This window comes from Dermacentor albipictus, chromosome 1 (assembly GCF_038994185.2).
Source record: "Dermacentor albipictus isolate Rhodes 1998 colony chromosome 1, USDA_Dalb.pri_finalv2, whole genome shotgun sequence".
Classification (NCBI taxonomy): domain Eukaryota; kingdom Metazoa; phylum Arthropoda; class Arachnida; order Ixodida; family Ixodidae; genus Dermacentor; species Dermacentor albipictus.
Genome location: NC_091821.1, coordinates 27,114,304 through 27,134,436, shown reverse-complemented (window position 1 = coordinate 27,134,436; position 20,133 = coordinate 27,114,304). Strand labels below are relative to the sequence as shown.

General features: G+C 48.4%; 1 protein-coding gene across 2 annotated transcripts in view; it reads right to left on the bottom strand.

The window, feature by feature from the left end:
• Positions 1 to 20,133, bottom strand: part of Megf8 (multiple EGF like domains 8) — a 222,782-nt gene that overhangs the window by 16,124 nt on the left and 186,525 nt on the right. For both annotated transcript variants that reach the window (XM_070539750.1, XM_065441347.2), the window contains exon 30: positions 14,222 to 14,392. In XM_070539750.1, the coding sequence (XP_070395851.1) occupies positions 14,222 to 14,392 (171 nt within the window). The remainder of the gene's footprint in view (positions 1 to 14,221; positions 14,393 to 20,133) is intronic.

Below are 20,133 nucleotides of genomic sequence, written 5' to 3'. Positions count from 1 at the left end.
AGATGCTGTAAATTAATTCTTGAACGCTATGCACAGTCAAGACAAGTAAAAGATGTATTTTTTCATTAAAAAAAAGAATATATCTGTATGTCCCAAAAATTGTGCCAGAAATGACATATCAATGCTTCCATATTTTTTGTCTATTTAATAAGTAAAGAAAATATCACAGGAACTTTACAACTATATCAGTCTGAAGCAAAGCAGTGCATGCCACTGATATGAAAAACGTAAAAGCCATGAAATGAACAAGTTGAGGACAAATATTTTAATGAAACTTTGTCATTCAAGAACCTTGTTTACATTTTTGTACATATGCAACGGCCAGGGAAAAATCTAATTGACGCTGCTCTTCGTTCCGGTGTAAAGCGCAGGAGCAGCTGTCACTGGTCGTGTATTTTGAGTACAATTGCACCGAAGTTATAGTCGCAACTGAGAGCACATATAGAAAGCAGGAGTTCTGCAAAATATACACCAGAAATGTGAAGATACAGTGGAATATACAAATGCGAAGCTACAGCTTGATAAAGGGAAAAAAGTGTCACTGGAAACAAAGTTCACTGCATGTACAGTCGAACCAACGTATAACAATATTCAAGTGCCACAAAAATTCCATTGTTATAACCGATAACTGCTATAACCGGGTTGCATGAAAAAATCAAAATAGGTGGATGGCAGAGCTGATGTGAGAAAACTATAATGGCGGGGAGGCCAGTTCCCCTCCCCACCAACTTCCTTCATCCGGCTTCTGATTGTGTTTACTCGTTTAACTGTTTCCTGGGCACTCCTATCGCGTGAAACAAGCCGCGGCTGTCAGCGTTAAAGAATGGCACTGCTATAACCACTGCAAAGGGGCATCACGGGTGGCAAGCGATTTGCGAGCATTGCCGAGGCATCGCTTTGGCGGCTCCGAAAGGGGCCTTTTAAAAATTGCGAGAAGGCTGCCGTGGCAGCCTGTCCACTTGAGACAACCAGAAGAAACGCTGTGGGGAGATTGCCACAAGCATCTCACCACTTACTTCTAACTGGCTTGCACGAGAAAAGCCTATGTCCATCAGCCTTGGATGCTTTTTGCGAAGCTTGCCGTCATCCTTCTCCAATGCATCCAGGTGCTCGACGTAGTGCAGCGGAAGGTTTCTCGTGAAAACGAATCCCTGGAGGGAGTGAATCATCTGCAGGGCCTCCTGTGAGGACAATGTTGAGGCAGCCTGCCCTACCGCGTCATCGCTGCCGTCGTTGCCATCACTATCTGATGCAAGCACCTTCGTAACGATCGCATCATTGGTTAGAAGCATTATGTTCCCAAGTCTATAGCCGTGTGCTTTCTTTTCATTGGGAATGTTGTGCATTGCCGATGATCAGCATGCGGATCAGCCATCTTCCGTTTCGGCAGCGAGTCAAGCGAGGCTGAGAAACTGTGTGGCCAGCAACAATTTCGACGCAACCAACAAAGACGAATGCAAGTGATTAAGCTATTTGCAGAACTGTGCTGAACGAGGAACCAATGAGCAACATACGAGCAATCTGCAAGCAGCGCAGTTGGCGCGGTCTATTCGTGTTTGGAGGGTGTTACGTTTTGCCTACGACACGCGGTATAGCCAGCGCGGATGCAACGGACGCCGGGGCTTTGTTCAAAGCGGCGGACATTTTGGCCCGTTCGGAGCGGCCGCAACGCATCCCCGCCAAGTGCGCCCAGGCATGTTCAGTGCCACGTGTCTTCGTGTGCGTGTGTGTGTGTGTGCCCATGCTTGTCAAAGCGCGGCAGCCGGGGAGAGGAGCTCCCCAAGTGTGAAGCGAGGAGGTCTGACCGGCGCCGGCCCGGCTGATGCGTCACTACACTCATCTAAACATGTCTCTCAGCTTGTCCGTGCTCGCTGTCACGTGGTCTCGTCCCGTGACGTTCCCTCTTGCCCTCAACTCCGAGAGTATAAGAGCAGCTGCCCCCAGACACCAGGAGAGAGGCTCTGAATTCTTCCGTGGAGAAGGGTGCTCTCCCGTCTCTCCACTTCGGTCGACCTGACCAGCCGCTCTTTTGCGATGCTAGAATAAACAAGTTGTTCTGTTAGCAGTTGACTCATGCTTTGCCAGGATCTTCGGATGCTTCCAGTTGTGCCCCAGGCCGCCAGGCCAACGCTACCCTTGGGGCTTGCGACCCATTTGGAACAACTCGTGCCAGCGGTGCGACTGCAATAACGGGCGTCAGTGCTGAGATTCCAACAGCTGGTTGCCAGTGGTGAGATCGCGACAACGGAGGCCAGCAGCGAAGATATGCGGTTGACTGTATGCTGAGCAGCACAACGACCATCTGGGAGCAGTGCAACGAGCCCTGTGTGATGACTGGTTGCCTGCAGCGGAACGACTGCGCTGAATTCTTGGCTGCGAGGTTTGGTGAGTGCGGGACTTTCTTCTTCTGAGTTTTGCCAGGCTTTTGTTAGCGTCAGAAACAGAGCTGGTTATTGTGGTTATCGTTGCTGCCGGGTTAGTTTGCGGCAAGACAATAGTAGGCAGTAGAGAAAGCAGCATTCAGAGCAGCCATGGATTTGAAGTCGTTGCGCAAACGGAAACTGCTGGAGCTTGCAAGAGAGTTGGGTCTGGATGTCTCAGACAAACTCAGAAAACCAGAACTGCTAAGGGCTATTCTTGAGTTAGAAGCTGAGGATGACGAGCTGTCGGAATGCCTTGAGACCATTGAGGAGAGGGCAAAAAGACAGGAGCGTGAACTTAAAGAACAGAAAGAGAAAGATGAGCGTGAACGAAAAGAACAAAAAGAGAAAGAAAAAGAAGAGCGCGACCGTCAACACGCTTTGGAAATGAAGTGTCTCGAGGTGGAGATAGAATGCGCTCGTAATGGAAGTCAGGCACACGGTGCAGGAGAACGAGTATTGTTCAAAATGACTGACCTAATGCGGCCGTTTAAGCTTGAAGAGGACATTGGTTTGTTCCTGGTTAACTTTGAGCGAATGTGCGAGAAGCAGGGGTTCTCTCGGGAAACGTGGCCACAGCGCTTGCTCACTTTGTTACCCGGCGAGGCGGCTGACGTAGTCGCTCGCTTGAATAGAGAGGAGGCAGACGATTTCGACCAAGTGAAATCGAGTCTGCTAAAAAAGTACAGGCTGTCAGCGGAGGCGTTCCGTCGGAAGTTTCGAGAAAATGAGAAAGGCAAAAGTGAGTCATATACAGAGTTTGCCTACAGGCTAATGTCAAACATGCAGGAGTGGCTCAAAGAAGAGAAAGCATTTGGTGACCACGAGAAAGTTCTGCAGTGTTTCGGGCTGGAACAGTTTTATAGTCGGTTACCTGAGAATGTGCGGTACTGGGTCTTAGATAGGCCAGACGTTAGTACGGTGGCTAGAGCCGCTGAGCTAGCCGAGGAGTTTGTGACGCGTCGGGCTCGCGGAGCTAAGGACGGTCAAAAGGGTGAATTTGGCTCCAAGTTTGAGAGGCCGAAGTTCACACCCATGAGAGCAAGGGGGGACACACGTAGTGCGGTTGTGGGGTCCTGTACCGGAAGTATCTAGACCGCAGGGGAGTGGAGTTCGATCAGCTGATCGTGCCTCAATGCTATCGTCAGGATCTGTTGCGCTTGTCGCATGGGGGTTCGTGGTTCGGACACCTAGGAGTTAAGAAAACTAAGGACCGGCTCTTGCAAGAGTACTCTTGGCCAGGGTGTTTTCAGGACGCAGACCACTTTGTGCGGACATGTGACACCTGTCAGCGGGTGGGCAAACCAGGGGACAAATCGAGGGCGCCGTTGAAGTTGGTACCTATCATTACGGAGCCTTTTAGACGGCTCGTTATTGATACAGTGGGACCTCTGCCGGTAACAGCCACGGGGTACAGGCACATTTTGACTGTGATCTGCCCAGCGACAAAGTTCCCTGAAGCAGTGCCGCTTAAAGAACTCAGCTCAGTTGAGATAGTCAATGCACTACTGTCCATATTTGCGCGAGTTGGTTTTCCTGCGGAAATCCAATCAGATCAGGGCACAGTGTTTACTAGCGCTTTGACGACGGCCTTTCTCGAAAGGTGCGGGGTAAAGCTGTTACACAGCTCAGTGTACCACCCCCAGTCGAATTCCGTTGAGAAGCTTCACTCCGTCATGAAGCGCGTGTTGAGAGCATTGTGTTTTGAACATCAAACTGACTGGGAGCTGTGTCTGCCTGGGGCGATGTTTGCATTACGGGCTGCGCCGCATGCGGCTACGGGGTTTTCGCCAGCTGAGCTGGTGTACGATCGCTCGCTGCGGTCTCCGCTTCGCATGCTTCGAGAATCGTGGGAAGGCAGGGGCGACGACCCAGTCGTGGTGGAGTACGTGCTTAAGCTCCTCGAACGCTTAAGAAGGGCACAGGAGTTGTCAGGTGAAGCAATGGCAAAGGCCCAGCAGAGGGCCAAGGTTTATAATGATCGGACAGCCAGGGCCCGTCGTTTTGAGGTGGGCAATGAGGTGATGATATTGCGCACATCGCTAAAAAACAAACTCGACGTGCAGTGGGAGGGCCCAGCACGGATTGTTCAAAAACTGTCGGATGTCAACTACGTGGTCAGTCTGCCAGGAAAACGGAAAGCACAGCAAGTTTACCACTGTAATCTGCTCAAACCCTATAAGCAACGGGAAGCAGTAGTGTGTATGATGGTAAACGCTCCCAAAGAGCTTCCGGTCGAGCTTCCGGGACTAGGCTCAGTGACGAACAGGGAAGACACCGATCAAGTCATTAGTGACTTAATCAGTAAAGCACCGCTGTCGCCTGAGCAGAAAACCGAACTACACCAGCTCTTACAAGAGTTTCAAGGTCAGTTCTCTGAGAGGCCTGGTAGGACTTCTGTCCTTACTCATGATATAGAACTTACCTCCCCAGAGCCAGTACGATCCAAGGCGTACCGGGTGTCACCCCGCCAGCACGATATTATGGAGGCTGAGGTAAAGAAAATGCTACAGCTCGGTGTTATTGAGGCGGGTGAGAGTGATTATACCTCCCCTTTAATTTTAGTTGAGGTACCGGGCAAGGAACCTCGTCCTTGTGTCGACTACCGCAGGCTAAATTCCATAACTAAGGATCAAATTTATCCGATCCCTAACATCGAGGAGGAGCGCCTTGAGAAAGTTAGTTGCGCTCAATTTATTTTCACCCTAGATCTTGTCAGGGGTTATTGGCAGGTTCCACTTACAGAAGAGGCTAGTAGGTATGTGGCGTTCATTTCACCAATGGGAACATTCCGTCCTAAAGTGTTGAGTTTTGGTTTGAAGAACGCGCCATACTGTTTTTCAAGCCTCATGGATAAAGTGTTGCGGGGACAGCAAGAATTCGCTTTACCGTATTTAGACGACGTAGCGATATTCTCCGCATCCTGGTCTGAGCATATGGCACACTTGCGGGCAGCGCTAACCCGCCTGCGCGAAGCGGGCTTGACATTCAAGGCTCCCAAGTGCCAGTTAGCACAGGCCGAGGTTGTCTACCTCGGTCACGTGATTGGTCGGGGTCGTCGCCGCCCCTCTGAAATAAAGGTGGCTGCTGTGCGAGACTTCCCGCAACCGCGCATGAAGACCGATATTCGGTCGTTCTTAGGTGTCGCCGGCTACTATCAGAGATACATCCCCAGGTACTCTGATATCGCGGCTCCCCTGACGGATGCTCTAAGAAAGACAGAGCCGCAAACAGTCGTCTGGGACGAGACAAAGGAAAGAGCTTTTAGCGCCCTAAAGAGCGCCCTATCAAGCCAGCCTGTGCTACGATCGCCAGACTACACAAAAGGGTTCGTTGTTCAATGCGATGCTAGTGAGCGAGGCATGGGCGTTGTACTGTGTTAATGGGAAAATGGAGAAGTGGAACACCCCGTCCTGTATGCTAGTCGTAAGCTGACCAGTCGTGAGCAGGTGTACAGCGCCACCGAGAAAGAGTGTGCGTGTCTCGTGTGGGCCGTTCAGAAATTGTCATGCTACCTAGCCGGTTCGAGGTTTATCATTGAGACGGATCACTGCCCTCTCCAATGGCTGCAGACCATCTCTCCCAAAAATGGCCGCCTCCTGTGCTGGAGCCTCGCTTTGCAACAATATTTCTTTGAGGTGCGTTACAAAAAGGGGAGTCTCAACGGTAACGCCGATGGCTTAAGTTGAAGCCCCTAACGTAGGAATAAGCCTCAAAATTGTTTGTTACTGATGTTTTTCTTCCTGAGGCAGGATGTTTAGCATATTGCTTTTGTTTAGTGTTTCAAAGTGATGACGTGCTTTCTAGTGCAATTTTCCAATTTGTGGACGCGTTCTGAGTGCTGCTAGACTACTGTAAGAAAATAGGAAGTAGTATAAAAGGGGAAAGAGCCTGGCAGGGCTTGGTGAGGGTTGTGCCGTGCTTGCTGACTGAGTGGTTGAGTTTCGGCGTAGTTCTAACGCTTGCTGGGAACAAGAGAAAAATGGTAACTCTCCCGAAGTCACTTTGCAGTGTCCTGTGTGAACCTGAACGTGAGAACGAGGCCTTCTCGGTGCGCTGCGCTCAAGAAACGCCGAGGGACGACCGACTTCGGTTATGAGTATCATCGAGCGACATCCCTCCGGACAGCGGATGCAGTCCCCTGACCATTGGGATCTCCTTCCCCCGGCGGGGCGGTCTGTTACGTTTCGCCTACGACGCGCAATATAGCCAGCGCGGATGCAACGGACGCCGGGGCTTTGTTCAAAGCGGCGGACATTTTGGCCCGTTCGGAGCGGCCGCAATGCATCCCCGCCAAGCGCGCCCAGGCATGTTCAGTGCCACGTGTCATCGTGTGCGTGTGTGTGTGTGTGCCCACGCTTGTCAAAGTGCGGCAGCCGGGGAGAGGAGCTCCCCAAGTGTGAAGCGAGGAGGTCTGACCGGCGCCGGCCCGGCTGATGCGTCACTACACTCGTCTCAACATGTCTCTCAGCTTGTCCGTGCCCGCTGTCACGTGGTCTCGTCCCGTGACGTTCCCTCTTGCCCTCAACTCCGAGAGTATAAGAGCAGCTGCCCCCAGACACCAGGAGAGAGGCTCCGAATTCTTCCGTCGAGAAGCGTGCTCTCCCGTCTCTCCACTTCGGTCGACCTGACCGGCCGCTCTTTTGCGATGCTAGAACAAAACAAGTTGTTCTGTTAGCAGTTGACTCATGCTTTGCCAGGACCTTCGGATGCTTCCAGTTGTGCCCCAGGCCGCCAGGCCAACGCTACCCTTGGGGCTTGCGAACCATTTGCAACAACTCGTGCCAGCGGTGCGACTGCAATAACGGGCGTCAGCGCTGAGATTCCAACAAGGGGTGGAAGGGCGACGGGAGAGAGCCGCGCGGAGATGGCTGAAAAATGAGCCTGCGGTGGCTGTTGGAGTAGCGGCCCGTCGTGCAGCAGCTCGAATTTCTCGTTTTCTTTTTTTCTTTTCAAGGATTTCACTACCTTTTGGTTCGGACACCCAGCAGCCAGACTTCATCATTATAACCAATAATGCGGCATCGGGGCATTGTAGTAAGCGGGTTATTTCCCCATGAAAAACATACAAAAGTTGATGGTGCAGTAGCATCTCATTGTTATTACCGATATATTGTTAAAACCGATACCATTATAAGTGGGTTCGACTGTATTACACAAAACCTCGCAAGAAAATATTTAAATATACGTATCAGTCTTCAATAAATCTATCTAGTATCTAAGCAAAAGACACTGTACATAATGCTTCAAGTAAGGCAAATAACCATGTTGCGCAATCACAGACTCATAGATCACAGAATCATAAGGCCTGCCCACCTCCCTCCATCCCCCTCCCCCCCAATGCATTGTGCGTGACGAAAGGCAGCGAGCTTCCTCCCCGCTTTTCTCCCTTGCGTACACAAGACTGAGCCACCATCGTCGCCTAACCCATTCCCCCTACCCCCATGCTTTCACTCGCACTTACAGCATGCGATGCGCGGTGACGATGTTATCACCCTTGGGCTTTATATACAACATTACAGTGATGGCAGGAACGCGCCTGCTCTGTTCCATGTAAGTGCTATCGCAATAACATAATAACAGTATCTGACAACAAAAGAACCCCCCCCCCCATGCCGTCCATTACTTTCCGCAAAAGAAGAAGAAGTAACAAAATCGAAGTTTCACCATGTGACTATTCGCTACACCACGTTTTTTTTTTTCTTTTGTGGGGCGTGGGCACCAAAATGACAACATGCAAAGAAAAACATGTTGCTCACAATCGAATGCCTACTTTGGGCACCTAATGTGGCTACCGAAAGAATATCGAAGAAAACGTGAGACACTTGGTCCACTGCGAACCATACACATGCTGCTCAGCATCCTACACCGGCGAGACTTTCCGGAGAGGTTGCGATAACATTGAAATGAAGGTGATGCCCTCAAGCGAACGCGTTGCAATCTGTTGAGTCCCCACAGTGATGGCAGCGAGCGACCAGTTTCTTTTTCTCATCTGCTAGCCAGAAAGCATCCAAAACTCTGCCAGGCCAAAATCCACTCGACCAGAGAAAAACACCCACCGAAGTGCGCTGCGCGGTGGTCGGGGCAACACGAGAAAAACGCATGCATTCTAGTTGGCTCTGGAAGCCCACGGGTAGCGAAAACAAGAAAACTGAAGAGGCTCAATGTGTACTCTATGGGGATGCGCGACTCTCGCGCGTCCCCTGTTTTTCCCGCATAGTGCGTCTCCTGTAATCCGGCTTCGCCGCGTGATGCTTGCGGCAGTCGATGTGGTTGGGGCGCAGTGCGAGAGATGGCGCGACTGTTGCGCTGCTATCGCCGCCTCACGGCAGGGTTACTTGGGGGCGCAGGGCAGAACGGGCTGGCTCTTTCCCGGCGGCTCGACGAACAGCGTGGACATCCCATGCGCGCGGCAACCCATGCTTCTGCGAGACCGCCTCGCGTGGCCGCCTTCGAATGCGCCACGATTCGCGTGACCGTACACGCGAATGACCAGGCGTTGGGATCCAGCATGAGGCGAACATATTCGCTCGCTTCCGGTCGCGGTGAGTCGGACTTCTAGATTTGTTGTGCGCCCATCGGCATGTTTTGTGGATAGCAACTCGGCTAGCAGGCATTGATCTATGAAAGGTGCAATAAATGCCCTTGTGATTGTTTGCACTACTGTGTTGTCGTTCCTCTGTCCCAAGAGTACGGTGTGAGAACCTCACATATCTCCCACATCTGGCGCCCAACGTGGGGCTCTTGGGGCATCGGACGATAGTTTTAACAGTTTTGCTTCGTTCGAGACCTTTGTTTGAACCGAAGCGTAGGCCTAGCGTGAATTTTGATCGCTAGCATTGGCGGCGTGCTTTCTTGAGCGAGGTGATGGTGGCTGTAGTGTGTTTGAACATGTCAACATGCTAAGCCTTTTCGCAAGTGTTTTTTTTTTATGACATTCGTCGGTACGAGAGCCACGTGGTCCGCATCCTGGGAGAGCATGGCATAGTGCCCGCGGAGCATATTGGCAGGCCTGAAGCGAGTGAGTACGGAAGCCTCGTGGGTGGTCCGAATTTCTTATGTAAATAGCTTCTTCTATCTTTTTGACTCGGATGAAGTCGCGGCTCTGGGAGCCGGGTGGCCGCGGGCCACGGGTGCCACTACGGGCTGACTGGTATTGCGGCCTGGCACCGGGCGCTCTGACAACATCTGGGACGGTGGGCGCCGTCGACTCGGATTCTGTGTGCACCGAGTGGAGTAGGACCACCTCACGCAGCTGATGTCTCCTCGCGGCTGCCTGTTTTGCACTCATTTTGGGTGTTGTCTGTGGATGCCGGTTGTTATCAGGGTAGCGACGCTTTAGGCCTAATGCTTTACGAAGCTGCCTGTCGCACGTGGAGGGACACAACCCAGTGGACCGTGGCGTTGAGGTGTTGCACTTTGCGTCCCTCATTCTAGTTAGCCTTGCACGAATTGAAATTACTCGTTCGACTCAAGAAAGCGAGCTTCGTTCACGTGTACTTAACATCTGAGTAGCTGCCCGATCTTTTGCTAGCCGAGTTGAACATCGTACCACGTGGGCGATGCGCATGCAGAATTCCTCTCCCTTGCACTACTTCAGTGTTTGCCGAGTGTGTTGAGTGTACGCAGCGTGATTGGAGTCACCCCTGGCTTGCTGTCACCTGCACATCGTCTGCGCTGTTGCCCCGGACTACGATCGAGTCACCCCGGGCGATGGTGATGCTGTGGCCAGTTCGGCGCAGCGACTTCGGCGGCCTCCTGTATCCAGCTCACAACCCTCGGCGGCGGACAAAAGAGCCGGCGGTCACCGACAGCTACGGCAGCTCTTGCCGGCAAGGCGCGTCGGCGCGAGCGACACTTGCTCGTTCCGACTACTGCGTCGCCGTTTCCGGAGTCCTGGCCTGGAACCGTGCCGTCGAGTCTGCAAAGCTGCTGCTGTGACCGGTGGACGCCAGCGGTGTACCCAAGGACAGTCGGCTCGCATGCTATGGACAGCGTGTGGACATTTCTTCGGCGCGGCCACTGTTGCACGTACTATCTTGTTCGCGAAGCACGTGTTGATGTGAGGCTGAGTGACATGTTTCGCCGGAATATGCAGTGATTTAAGGTTGGGGGGATGTGGGGATGCGCGACTCTCGCGCGTCCCCTGTTTTTTCCGCATAGCGCGTCTCCTGTAATCCGGCTTCGCCGCGTGATGCTTGCGGCAGTCGATGTGGTTGGGGCGCAGTGCGAGAGATGGCGCGACTGTTGCGCTGCTATCGCCGCCTCACGGCAGGGTTACTTGGGGGCGCAGGGCAGAACGGGCTGGTTCTTTCCCGGCGGGTCGACGAACAGCGTGGACATCCCACGCGCGCGGCGACCCATGCTTCTGCGAGACCGCCTCGCGTGGCCGCCTTCAAACGCGCCATGATTCGCGTGACCGTACACGCGAATGACCAGGCGTTGGGATCCAGCATGGGGCGAACATATTCGCTCGCTTCCGGTCGCGGTGAGTCGGACTTCTAGATTTGTCGCACGCCCATCGGCATGTTTTGTGGATAGCAACTCGGCTAGCAGGCATTGATATATGAAAGGTGCAATAAATGCCCTTGTGATTGTTTGCACTACTGTGTTGTCGTTCCTTTGTCCCAAGAGTACGGTGTGAGAACCCCACATATCTCCCACAACTCACGAATAAAAGTCAAGGTAGAAAAAATAAATAAGAACGTCATTACTTTTGCTGGCTTTACTGTCTTGACATGGATGCTTTGGCGCAGATGAAAAAAAAAATGTTGATATTCTTTTCTGTGACATGACAGCACAAACGAACTACCACAACACTTTGTCTCAACGGACCTCGCTGCGTGCTTTGTCAACTTGTGTGATAGTGTGTTGCTTTGGTTGTCTCGTTGTTTGGTCCAATGTACAACTTTAGAGAAGTCAATGCACCTCTGGCATCAAATGTTTATAACAACATTAAACTCACAAAGTTCTGGAATCGAATATCTAAAGCCTGACTTTGGAAATGTTAATGCACCTCTCGCATCAAACGTTTATGAGAACTTTATATCCATAAAGTTCCAGAATTGAAATCCATGCACTCCGTAGATTCTGTGGCCACCAAAGATGTCGTGACGAGCCCGCTCGCCATCAAAATGCCCTTGAAACTGTGCTCAGATGGGGCTCCTTGCATTATGTGAACCCAGGTGCATGAGCGTTGCCACGAAATTCAGCCCAAATTAGCAATGCTCGTGCCAAAATGTCTTTTAGAATGTGAAAAAGACATTGTCCACAAAATCCAAAATGATTTCCGGCACTGGGAGTTGCTTTGGTCGGCGGTGCATGACAGCACAAAGAAACTTCGGGGGAGGGGGGGGGGAGCTGAAGTTCCATAAAATCCCCCCCTTGGCTAAGCCCCTGGCAACCATTGTCACTGTGTTTCTTTTATTTTTCTCAACTCACCTTCTTTCTTTTTGTACATTTGTTCTGTTCAAGCTGCACACACTCTTTTGCAGCATGTTATGATTATCATTTTTTTTAAAATTTGACTTTAATACGAACTGTTCACTTGGACTCGAATGGTGGCAGCCACAATTTCTATTTTTAGTGCCTTAAAAATCTAAGCTTGCACTGTGGTTTTTGTTTTATTCTATGGGTTCATGCTCTCAGTGACCTTAATCCACTAGCATTTAACTTCATTTGCAAAGTGTACGCCATTGTGAGCCCCCCTCAGGTGCTCTGTTAGTACATAGTGCATAAGTTCATGTGTGTGAATACTTTCATACCATATCTGTGCAAACCGGCTTCACACCTACTGTACGCCATATGTTTATGTTTGACCTGATGCTTGTTGGTAGAAAATGCACATCTGCCCACAAAAGTTTTCAGTATATATGAACTCATACCCCTGCCATACGGGCACAGAAAATGACATTAACTGGCTAATGCCTTAAATATTAATGTCATTTGCGGGGTGCCACATGGACATGCTTAATGGCATTAAAGCTTAATGCGATTCGCAATATAGTGTATTCTCGTAACTCACTTTGCCGTCAAATGCGTACTCTCGATCCCAATGTCTCCACATTCTGACGAGACTAAACGGATTATTAGTGAGGAACAATTAATATATTCTTCACTTTCTTTAAAAAAATTGCTCTTTCTCATGGAGTAGTGTTTTCTCACAATTATTACAACTGACTTGGCCGTCGAATGCGTACTCTCGTTTACAATGTCCCTGCCATGGCCGTAGTGACCATATTCTCATGTTATTAAGCAAACTTGTAGATAAAAACAACTAATATATTCTTCACTTTTTTAAAAGGAGCTCTGTATTTTCGTAGAGATCAGCAGGTGATCTTGCTGCTACTCACGGCTAGAGCACTAGTCGTGAGCGCGTTAGCCAGGAGAAGCTGTTCGATTGCACTGCAGCGACTCCTTGCCTTGTTGGCCTCATACTGAAGCCTTCGAATTTCTCGACAATGCTTGACTCGAAGAAGCACATATACCAGAACAAACTGGAGCACATGGTCAAATTCTTTAGCATCGCTGCTTGAGAGCTTTGAAGCTGTGAGCGCTATTTTTCCAACTTCAATGCTTTGGCTACGCTATCAATTGGCTGTCGAGCTAGCTTTGGCTTCAAACAGCTTACGGCTAGGTGCAGCAATGAAATTCCTGAAGTAAACTACATACAATACACCGATTAATGTTTCTGACGCCATTTCTTAAACATCTGCTCCCTAGATAACTGTTTTTTATTGTTATACGATTGGCAAGCAAACTTAACCGTTTCACTGCAGCTATCGCCATCGCAACGCTTAATGTCATTAAGTATGCGCGTGTAGCAGTGATCAAAATATAATGGCATTAAGAAACTTAAGGTCTTAAACTTTTAATGGCGTTAACCTCGCCCGTGTGGCACAGGTATCAGGGCACCCCGGAAGGGGATGAGTGAACTCAAGTAGTACTTGACGACCTAAGCTACAGCCTAGGATTAGCAGATGCCTTGACCCTGCAATGCAGAATGCACCACTAAAGTGCAGGCTGTAAGCTCAGGCCGCAGTGCATTTAAACTTTTTTGCAGTTTCCACATTCCAAAAATGTTTGTCAACAGGTTTACATCTAAGAGACCAAGCTCTGGAATTCAAAGTGTGACAAAAAATTAGTGCTTTTGCATTTTTTAAAAACTTTCTGAAGCCTTGCATGCAATTAGGTGAAAATGATACATTTATTGTTTTGCAATGTTAAAGTGTCAATTTGGCCTGACTTTTGCTTTGAGAGTGCTGCTGCAACTCAAGATGTTTGAGATGCTTACGAGGTCAAAGTGTTGAGTAGACCAGAAGTTAGCTCCTTTTAGTGATCTTCAAAAAGATCTTCAAAGACTTCTGAGACTATCATACACCTGCACCATGACTGAGTGCTCCGGCATACAGATGTTAAACGTGGGCACCCTAATGGGCACCCTAAAGGGTTTGGCAAAAATGTCCAAATGGAAAAAAATGCTTGTCTCATCATTTCAATAACTAATGCTCAGAATTCTAGTTTTAGACATGAAATAATAAGCTGTTCAAATAAATTGGTGGCTTATGTTTTTGTACTTTCGAACATGCAAGCTTGGTGTAGCAACTGCATGAGAAATATACTATATGGCACAATGTATCATTGTTCAGTCCATGGTACAATTTTGCAAACTCGCAAAGTGCTTCCATCAGAGCCTATGCAACAATGACACAGCTCGACTTTATACTTTCCAAAGAGAATTCCACATGCAAGTGCTTGTGCCTCATGATATAGCCAGGAAACTAATACCATAGAAAACTTACCTCCAGGAATTCAGCAGGTGAAAGGTTGCCGGCAGATTCATTGAAGTCTAATTGCCCTGCTTCAACACAGATATTTGTATGTTGGTTGCAGTACTCAAGGCATGGCACACAGCGGCCTCCCTTGGCAGGGTTACCCACGTAGAAAGGTTCACAGTGGCTGCACTGGGGGCCCTGTACACAGTGCACAACATGCTATGAACGTCACTCATGAAATTATAAACAAACTACTAGTATAGGTGTTATGCCAATGTCTTGAGCAACCTTGCATACTGCACAAGCAACCATGAGAGAGATTGCAAGGCCTCCATGACTCTTACCAAAACAAAGTTAATGTAATAACCTTAGCACCAATGTTTTGCATAAAGTGAATTCATAGCTAAATTCTTCAAATGGCTCTGGCAGCAGATGCTCTTATACTATCTACTTGTGCCCTCGCTGCACTGGAGACAATGCTGTAACTTGACATACCGGGGTGATACAACAGGTAAAAATGCCTTCAAAGGATGATGCATGATGCATGACCACACAGCAGAAAGAGCTTCTCATGTGGTGTGAATATTGGGAAGCATAGCATTATAGCCTAATCAAGCATACTGCAGGACAAAGGCCTATTCCAAGCTTCACGTTCCTGCTTTGCAACACAGGTTGCTGGTGCAATGTGTGATGTTTTTAAACACAATAGCTAACAACGTGTGTACATAATCTACTTTGATGTACTGTATAATCTCCAGTGAGGATCACACCCATGCATGGGCCACACCCCCAACTTGGCGGCAGCATTATAGCCTAATCAAGCATACTGCAGGACAAAGGCCTATTCCAAGCTTCACGTTCCTGCTTTGCAACACAGGTTGCTGGTGCAATGTGTGATGTTTTTAAACACAACAGCTAACAACGTGTGTACATAATCTACTTTGATGTACTGTATAATCTCCAGTGAGGATCACACCCATGCATGGGCCACACCCCCAACTTGGCGGTCCAAAATTTGGAGAGAGAAAAAAAATTCCAATTGAGAAGCAATTGTGTTGCACGTACTGATGCACATGCTAATGCTGCACGTGCATGAGCAAATTATTGTGCACAGCCTACTTTCATGTGCAACTACCAGATGGCGAGAGCTGTATTTTGATGTCTAACATCTGGGGCATGGCCACAACCGGTTCCTCCGTCATCTTCTATGACAGTGCGCTAATTGCCGGCGCCATCCTATCTTTGTGCAGTTAGTTTTTGCAGCGAGCTCCTTTGGCTCAGCAGTTAGCTACCGGGAGTCCGCAATGGAGAGGAAGCAGTTGATGGTGTAAGATGCTGCATTTAAACTGAAGAATGCTGGATATGCCGGGGAGCACAGCAAGCAAGCAGTGGATTTGGAAGGCATTCAAATGCATCTGTTAAGCAAAATTCGCTGTGCTTTCTTGCTTGCCTTCGCTACCCTCTTATGGTCACTCTCTCCTCCTCACTATGTACTAACTCCATGTAGTTTAGTGAAAACTATGTGCAGCGACTGCCAACAATAACTGCGTCGATGACAAGTGCATACACTGGTGGTTGAAGTAGAAAGAGGAGCTTTGTTGCATTTGTATGCCTTCCACATTACACGGCTATACTGTGGCAAAGCTGACTTCAGAAAACCAGCCGCCACTGTCCAACACATAATAGGCCCTTGCTGATTTTTCTTGCTAAAAAAATCGAGTGCATGTTAGATTTATACTTGGTTTAGGAGGTTTAATGTTATCTGCATGTTATTTTTCTGCTTTGGGCACATAAAAAGCAGGCACGCATTTTATTTGAGGGCGTGTTTTGAAATTATTTTGCATCCTGTTTAATTCAACCCACCGGATCATTCAATCAATTTCATTGGTCCCGTCAGGGTCGAATTAACGGAAGTCAACTGTACTTGCAGACAGTGAGCAAACATGAAGACAGTGCTGATGTTCTGAATGACCTCTTTCAGTGCCTTTCTTCTATAGAAATGTGTGTGCACTTGTTTGGCAAACTGGCCCAGTGAACTTGGAAGGCATTCAAATGCATCTGTTAAGCAAAATTCGCTGTGCTTTCTTGCTTGCCTTTGCTACCCTCCTATGGTCACTCTCTCCTCCTCACTATGTACTAACTCCATGTAGTTCAGTGAAAACTATGTGCAGCGACTGCCAACAATAAAAGAAAGCCAGAAAGAGAAGTCCTCCATCGTCTGCCTCTCATTACCCCTCTGTGAGACACACACCAAATGGAAGTTTCACAGAAGTATTAGTGGCACACAATGGGCAAGCCCCCTACCTTATAAGAACATGAAGCCTGATCTTGTTATAACTGCCATATCATCCCTTGATAAATGACTGATCAGCAGCTTTTACTTTGGCGACATCATGCTTGTGAGCCCGCTGGTGTTACAGTGTGTGAAGAAGGCACCAGAAAAGCCCAGACAGGAGCATGGGATTGTTTTATAAATAGCGCGTCAACAGCACACAGGGTGTCTACCGAATTGACATATCCAAATTCACTGAGTTTTCCAGGTTTTCCCTGAGTGCCTTTGCACATTTCCCTGAGTGATGCAGAACTATGTTTTATTTCAAGATGGGCTGAAACCATATTGCCTGATGCTGTCACTTTCTAGTAAGCACATGAAAAAAATAAAAAGCGACTTAATCCAACTTGAATACTAAGTAGTAGTAGTTATGGTAATCAAAAAGAGAATAGAAGGCAGGGGTTAGTAAAATCCACATCAAATAAAGTGTCTTCGAAAAAAATTGCAAATGAAGTCGGACATTCACAAATACAAATAAAAAGGAGATGCACATAGAAGCAAATATGTTCGAATATGAGCTATTTCTATCAACTTAAAGCAAGCTCAGTGGTATGAGGCCCGAACTCTGTTACAAATTAGATTCTCTCTCAACCGCTCTTAAGTCAACCTCAACTGTCCTGACATACTCTCAGACCGTGCACGACGCCTGAGTGTTGTGTTTCACTGCTTTAAAGAGTTTATTTTGGTTTGGATGAGGGACACCTGCATCTCAGCATCTGCCAAAATTTTGTTTTTTGAGCTCAAGCTTCTTCAAAACGGCAGCAGGAAGCTTCCTTTCCCGTTTATTCCTCAATGCATACATCATTTCTGTTCTTGTCCTCCTCCTGCCACTTGTTCGCCCCAAGGACCATTTGAAGCATCTTGGTAAGTTGCACAGTCCACGACCGATTTTTAGAACTCCCTAGCGGTCGGGAAAACCTTCGAAAAATCGGCCAGTTGGAAAAAAATAAATACGTGTCATTTACTGCCCTTAGGGGCTCAAACCGCGACAGGCACGTTCGAAAACGCTCTAAAGGCCTGTTGGTACACATATTAGGCATATCGGCGCTCGTACTGTGACAGGAAATACCGGGTGCACGTGTGTATAATTAAGGAATGCATACTGTGTTCCGTGGCAATTGCCTCTTCCCACGCTTATGCTTCACTGCTATACTTTTGCGTATGCTTCACCATGTAACATTGCTCTGCAGAGGCGAAGCTGACTTTCGGGAACCGGCATTATGCAACGCACCGTGTTTTCTAAGTTCCTAAGCCAATCGCGAGGACCACAAATGCGGAGTCCGTGTCATTGCTGACAGCAGCTTATTCTTCGAATAATGAACTTGGCACCCAATGGCAAGAAGCTTCATAGTGAGCGCCGAAGCAGCTAGGCCTAGCATTGCCGCAGTGGTGGCAACGGCTGCCAGCGGATCTGCGTGCGAGAATGCTGGTTCGAGGTGGCGAAGTAATCAAAACGGCAGCGGTGGTGCCTATGATTATTGCCGTTTCGGACCTGCGGTCACGGCAAAACGTCCGGGAAATCGGACGGCGAAGAGTTCTTGCGTCCGAAATTTCACACGTTCTGATACGTTGACTCTATGGGTTACGTGGCGGTGCCGCGAAGCCGTCCAAATTTTCGGGAATACGGAAAGTCGGTCGTTGACAGCACACTGGCAACTCCTCCAGCCGACGACAGCGCGTCAAAGACGATTCATTACGATTCCTGTCTGTTGCTCGAGCCAGCATTACTGCGACTTTCGACCCTTTCAATAAAATTGCCGCTAATTTTCCCTGATAGAGGCCCCGATTCCCTGGGTTTTCCCTGACTTTTCCCAGACTACTCAAAATCCCTGAGAATTCCCGGTTTTCCCGGTTTGCCCGGTTGGTAGACACCCTAGCACATGTAGCACTGCCATATGGCCAAAGGTAGATTATCATGGCATGCTGTACACAATAAGTGTGTTTTGGGGGCCCTATACAAACTGGCTGTGACTCTGTCGAAAATTTAGAACATGCCATCAGTGCCTCAACTGCAGTGATATGCATTACAATGCTCAGGTACCTTGTTTAGTATAAGATGCTGTGGGAGGAACACACTGCCATGTTCAATACATGGAAATGGCTTTCATTGGATCTGTGCTGCACAGGCAGATGATACATCACAACACAAGTTTATTTCTCTTTGTGGTACAGTTTGAACATCACAAAGAGCAGACATCGAGAAAAAAGCTGCTTTCTGCAGCTTGAGAAACGCCCTGCACCTGCAGGTCACACATTATTCAGACAGATAGATTGTGCATACAATATGGAGAACAGAAACTCCAACAATTGTTTTAGACAATGATTCAGAAGCCACAGAAACCAACTTACTTTCATCGAAAAGAAAAAACAGAAAAAAAAGAAATAATAAAAGAAAACAAGCGAGGTATTTTAAATACTATGTAACGCACTTACGTCACGTCATAAGAAGCCAACAAACACTGACACCAAGGACAACACAGGGGAAATTACTTGTGCTTAATAAATGAAGTAAAGAAGCAATAAATTAGTGAAAATTAAAGTGGATGAAAAAACAACTTGCCGTAGGTGGGGAACGATCCCACAACCTTCGCATTTCGCATGCAAAGCTCTACCAATTGAGCTCCCGCGGTGCCGTTTCACCATCCACTTTCTTGGGTATCTATCTTTTCCTAGTAGAACCCTGGGAGTGTTTGCCAGCACCACCACTTACAGACCTAGGCGGCGGATGTGGAATATCCTTTCTGCCGCAGGTGTCACGAGAACGTGATCTTTTTGGGTGAAGGCAACCAGTCATGCGGAGGTTGTGGGATTGATCCCAAACTGCGACAAGTTGTTTTTTCATCCACTTTAATTTCTTTTAATTTATTGTTTCTTTACTTCATTTATTAAAGGGACCCTGAAACGCTTTTGACGATTTTCTACAAACGTGCTGAGTCGTTAGAGTGGGTCCTTCTGATCATTAATTGACACATCTAAGTGCTCTGCGTAAAGCGTGTAATTTATTATAAGGTTTTAAAAATGCACATCGCTGCCGATTGCAGCGCACTGCTCGGCGGAATTTTAAGCCGCCCCTACCCATATGACCGAAATAACCCATATGACGTCAGTGGGGTGAGCTATCCGATTGGCTGACCAGGGCGCGTGATCGATAATTTTTCCAACTTTATGGTAAACAAATGATCTTCGTAATAGTTGGAATGTTAGTTAATTTGTTTTTATAAAAAGAAAGTAGCATAAAGAGAATGCACAAGAACAATTTTTCAGTACACTTAAGCACTTCCGGCACACAGCAAGTGTCGTCTGCTTGTGTTACAACGTACTCCATTTTGACGAGGGCTCCGCGGTCAGAGTTGGTCTCAGTCTTTTTGCGAGCACTATGATTCGACTTTGTTGCCTTGTGGACTGCAAACGTAGCGACTGGCAATATGTCAAGCTGCGACATCGTGTCCCTCTGCAAGGCAGCGTACGAGCGAACTGGCTGCTGCGCATCGGATTTCCGCTATCCGATCGGCGCCAGGATTTGCGCGTTTGTGGCCGTCACTTTACACTGGAAGATTACTAACGCAATAGCGTTTCGCGAGTCCCGTATTAGGGCAAACGTAAGCGC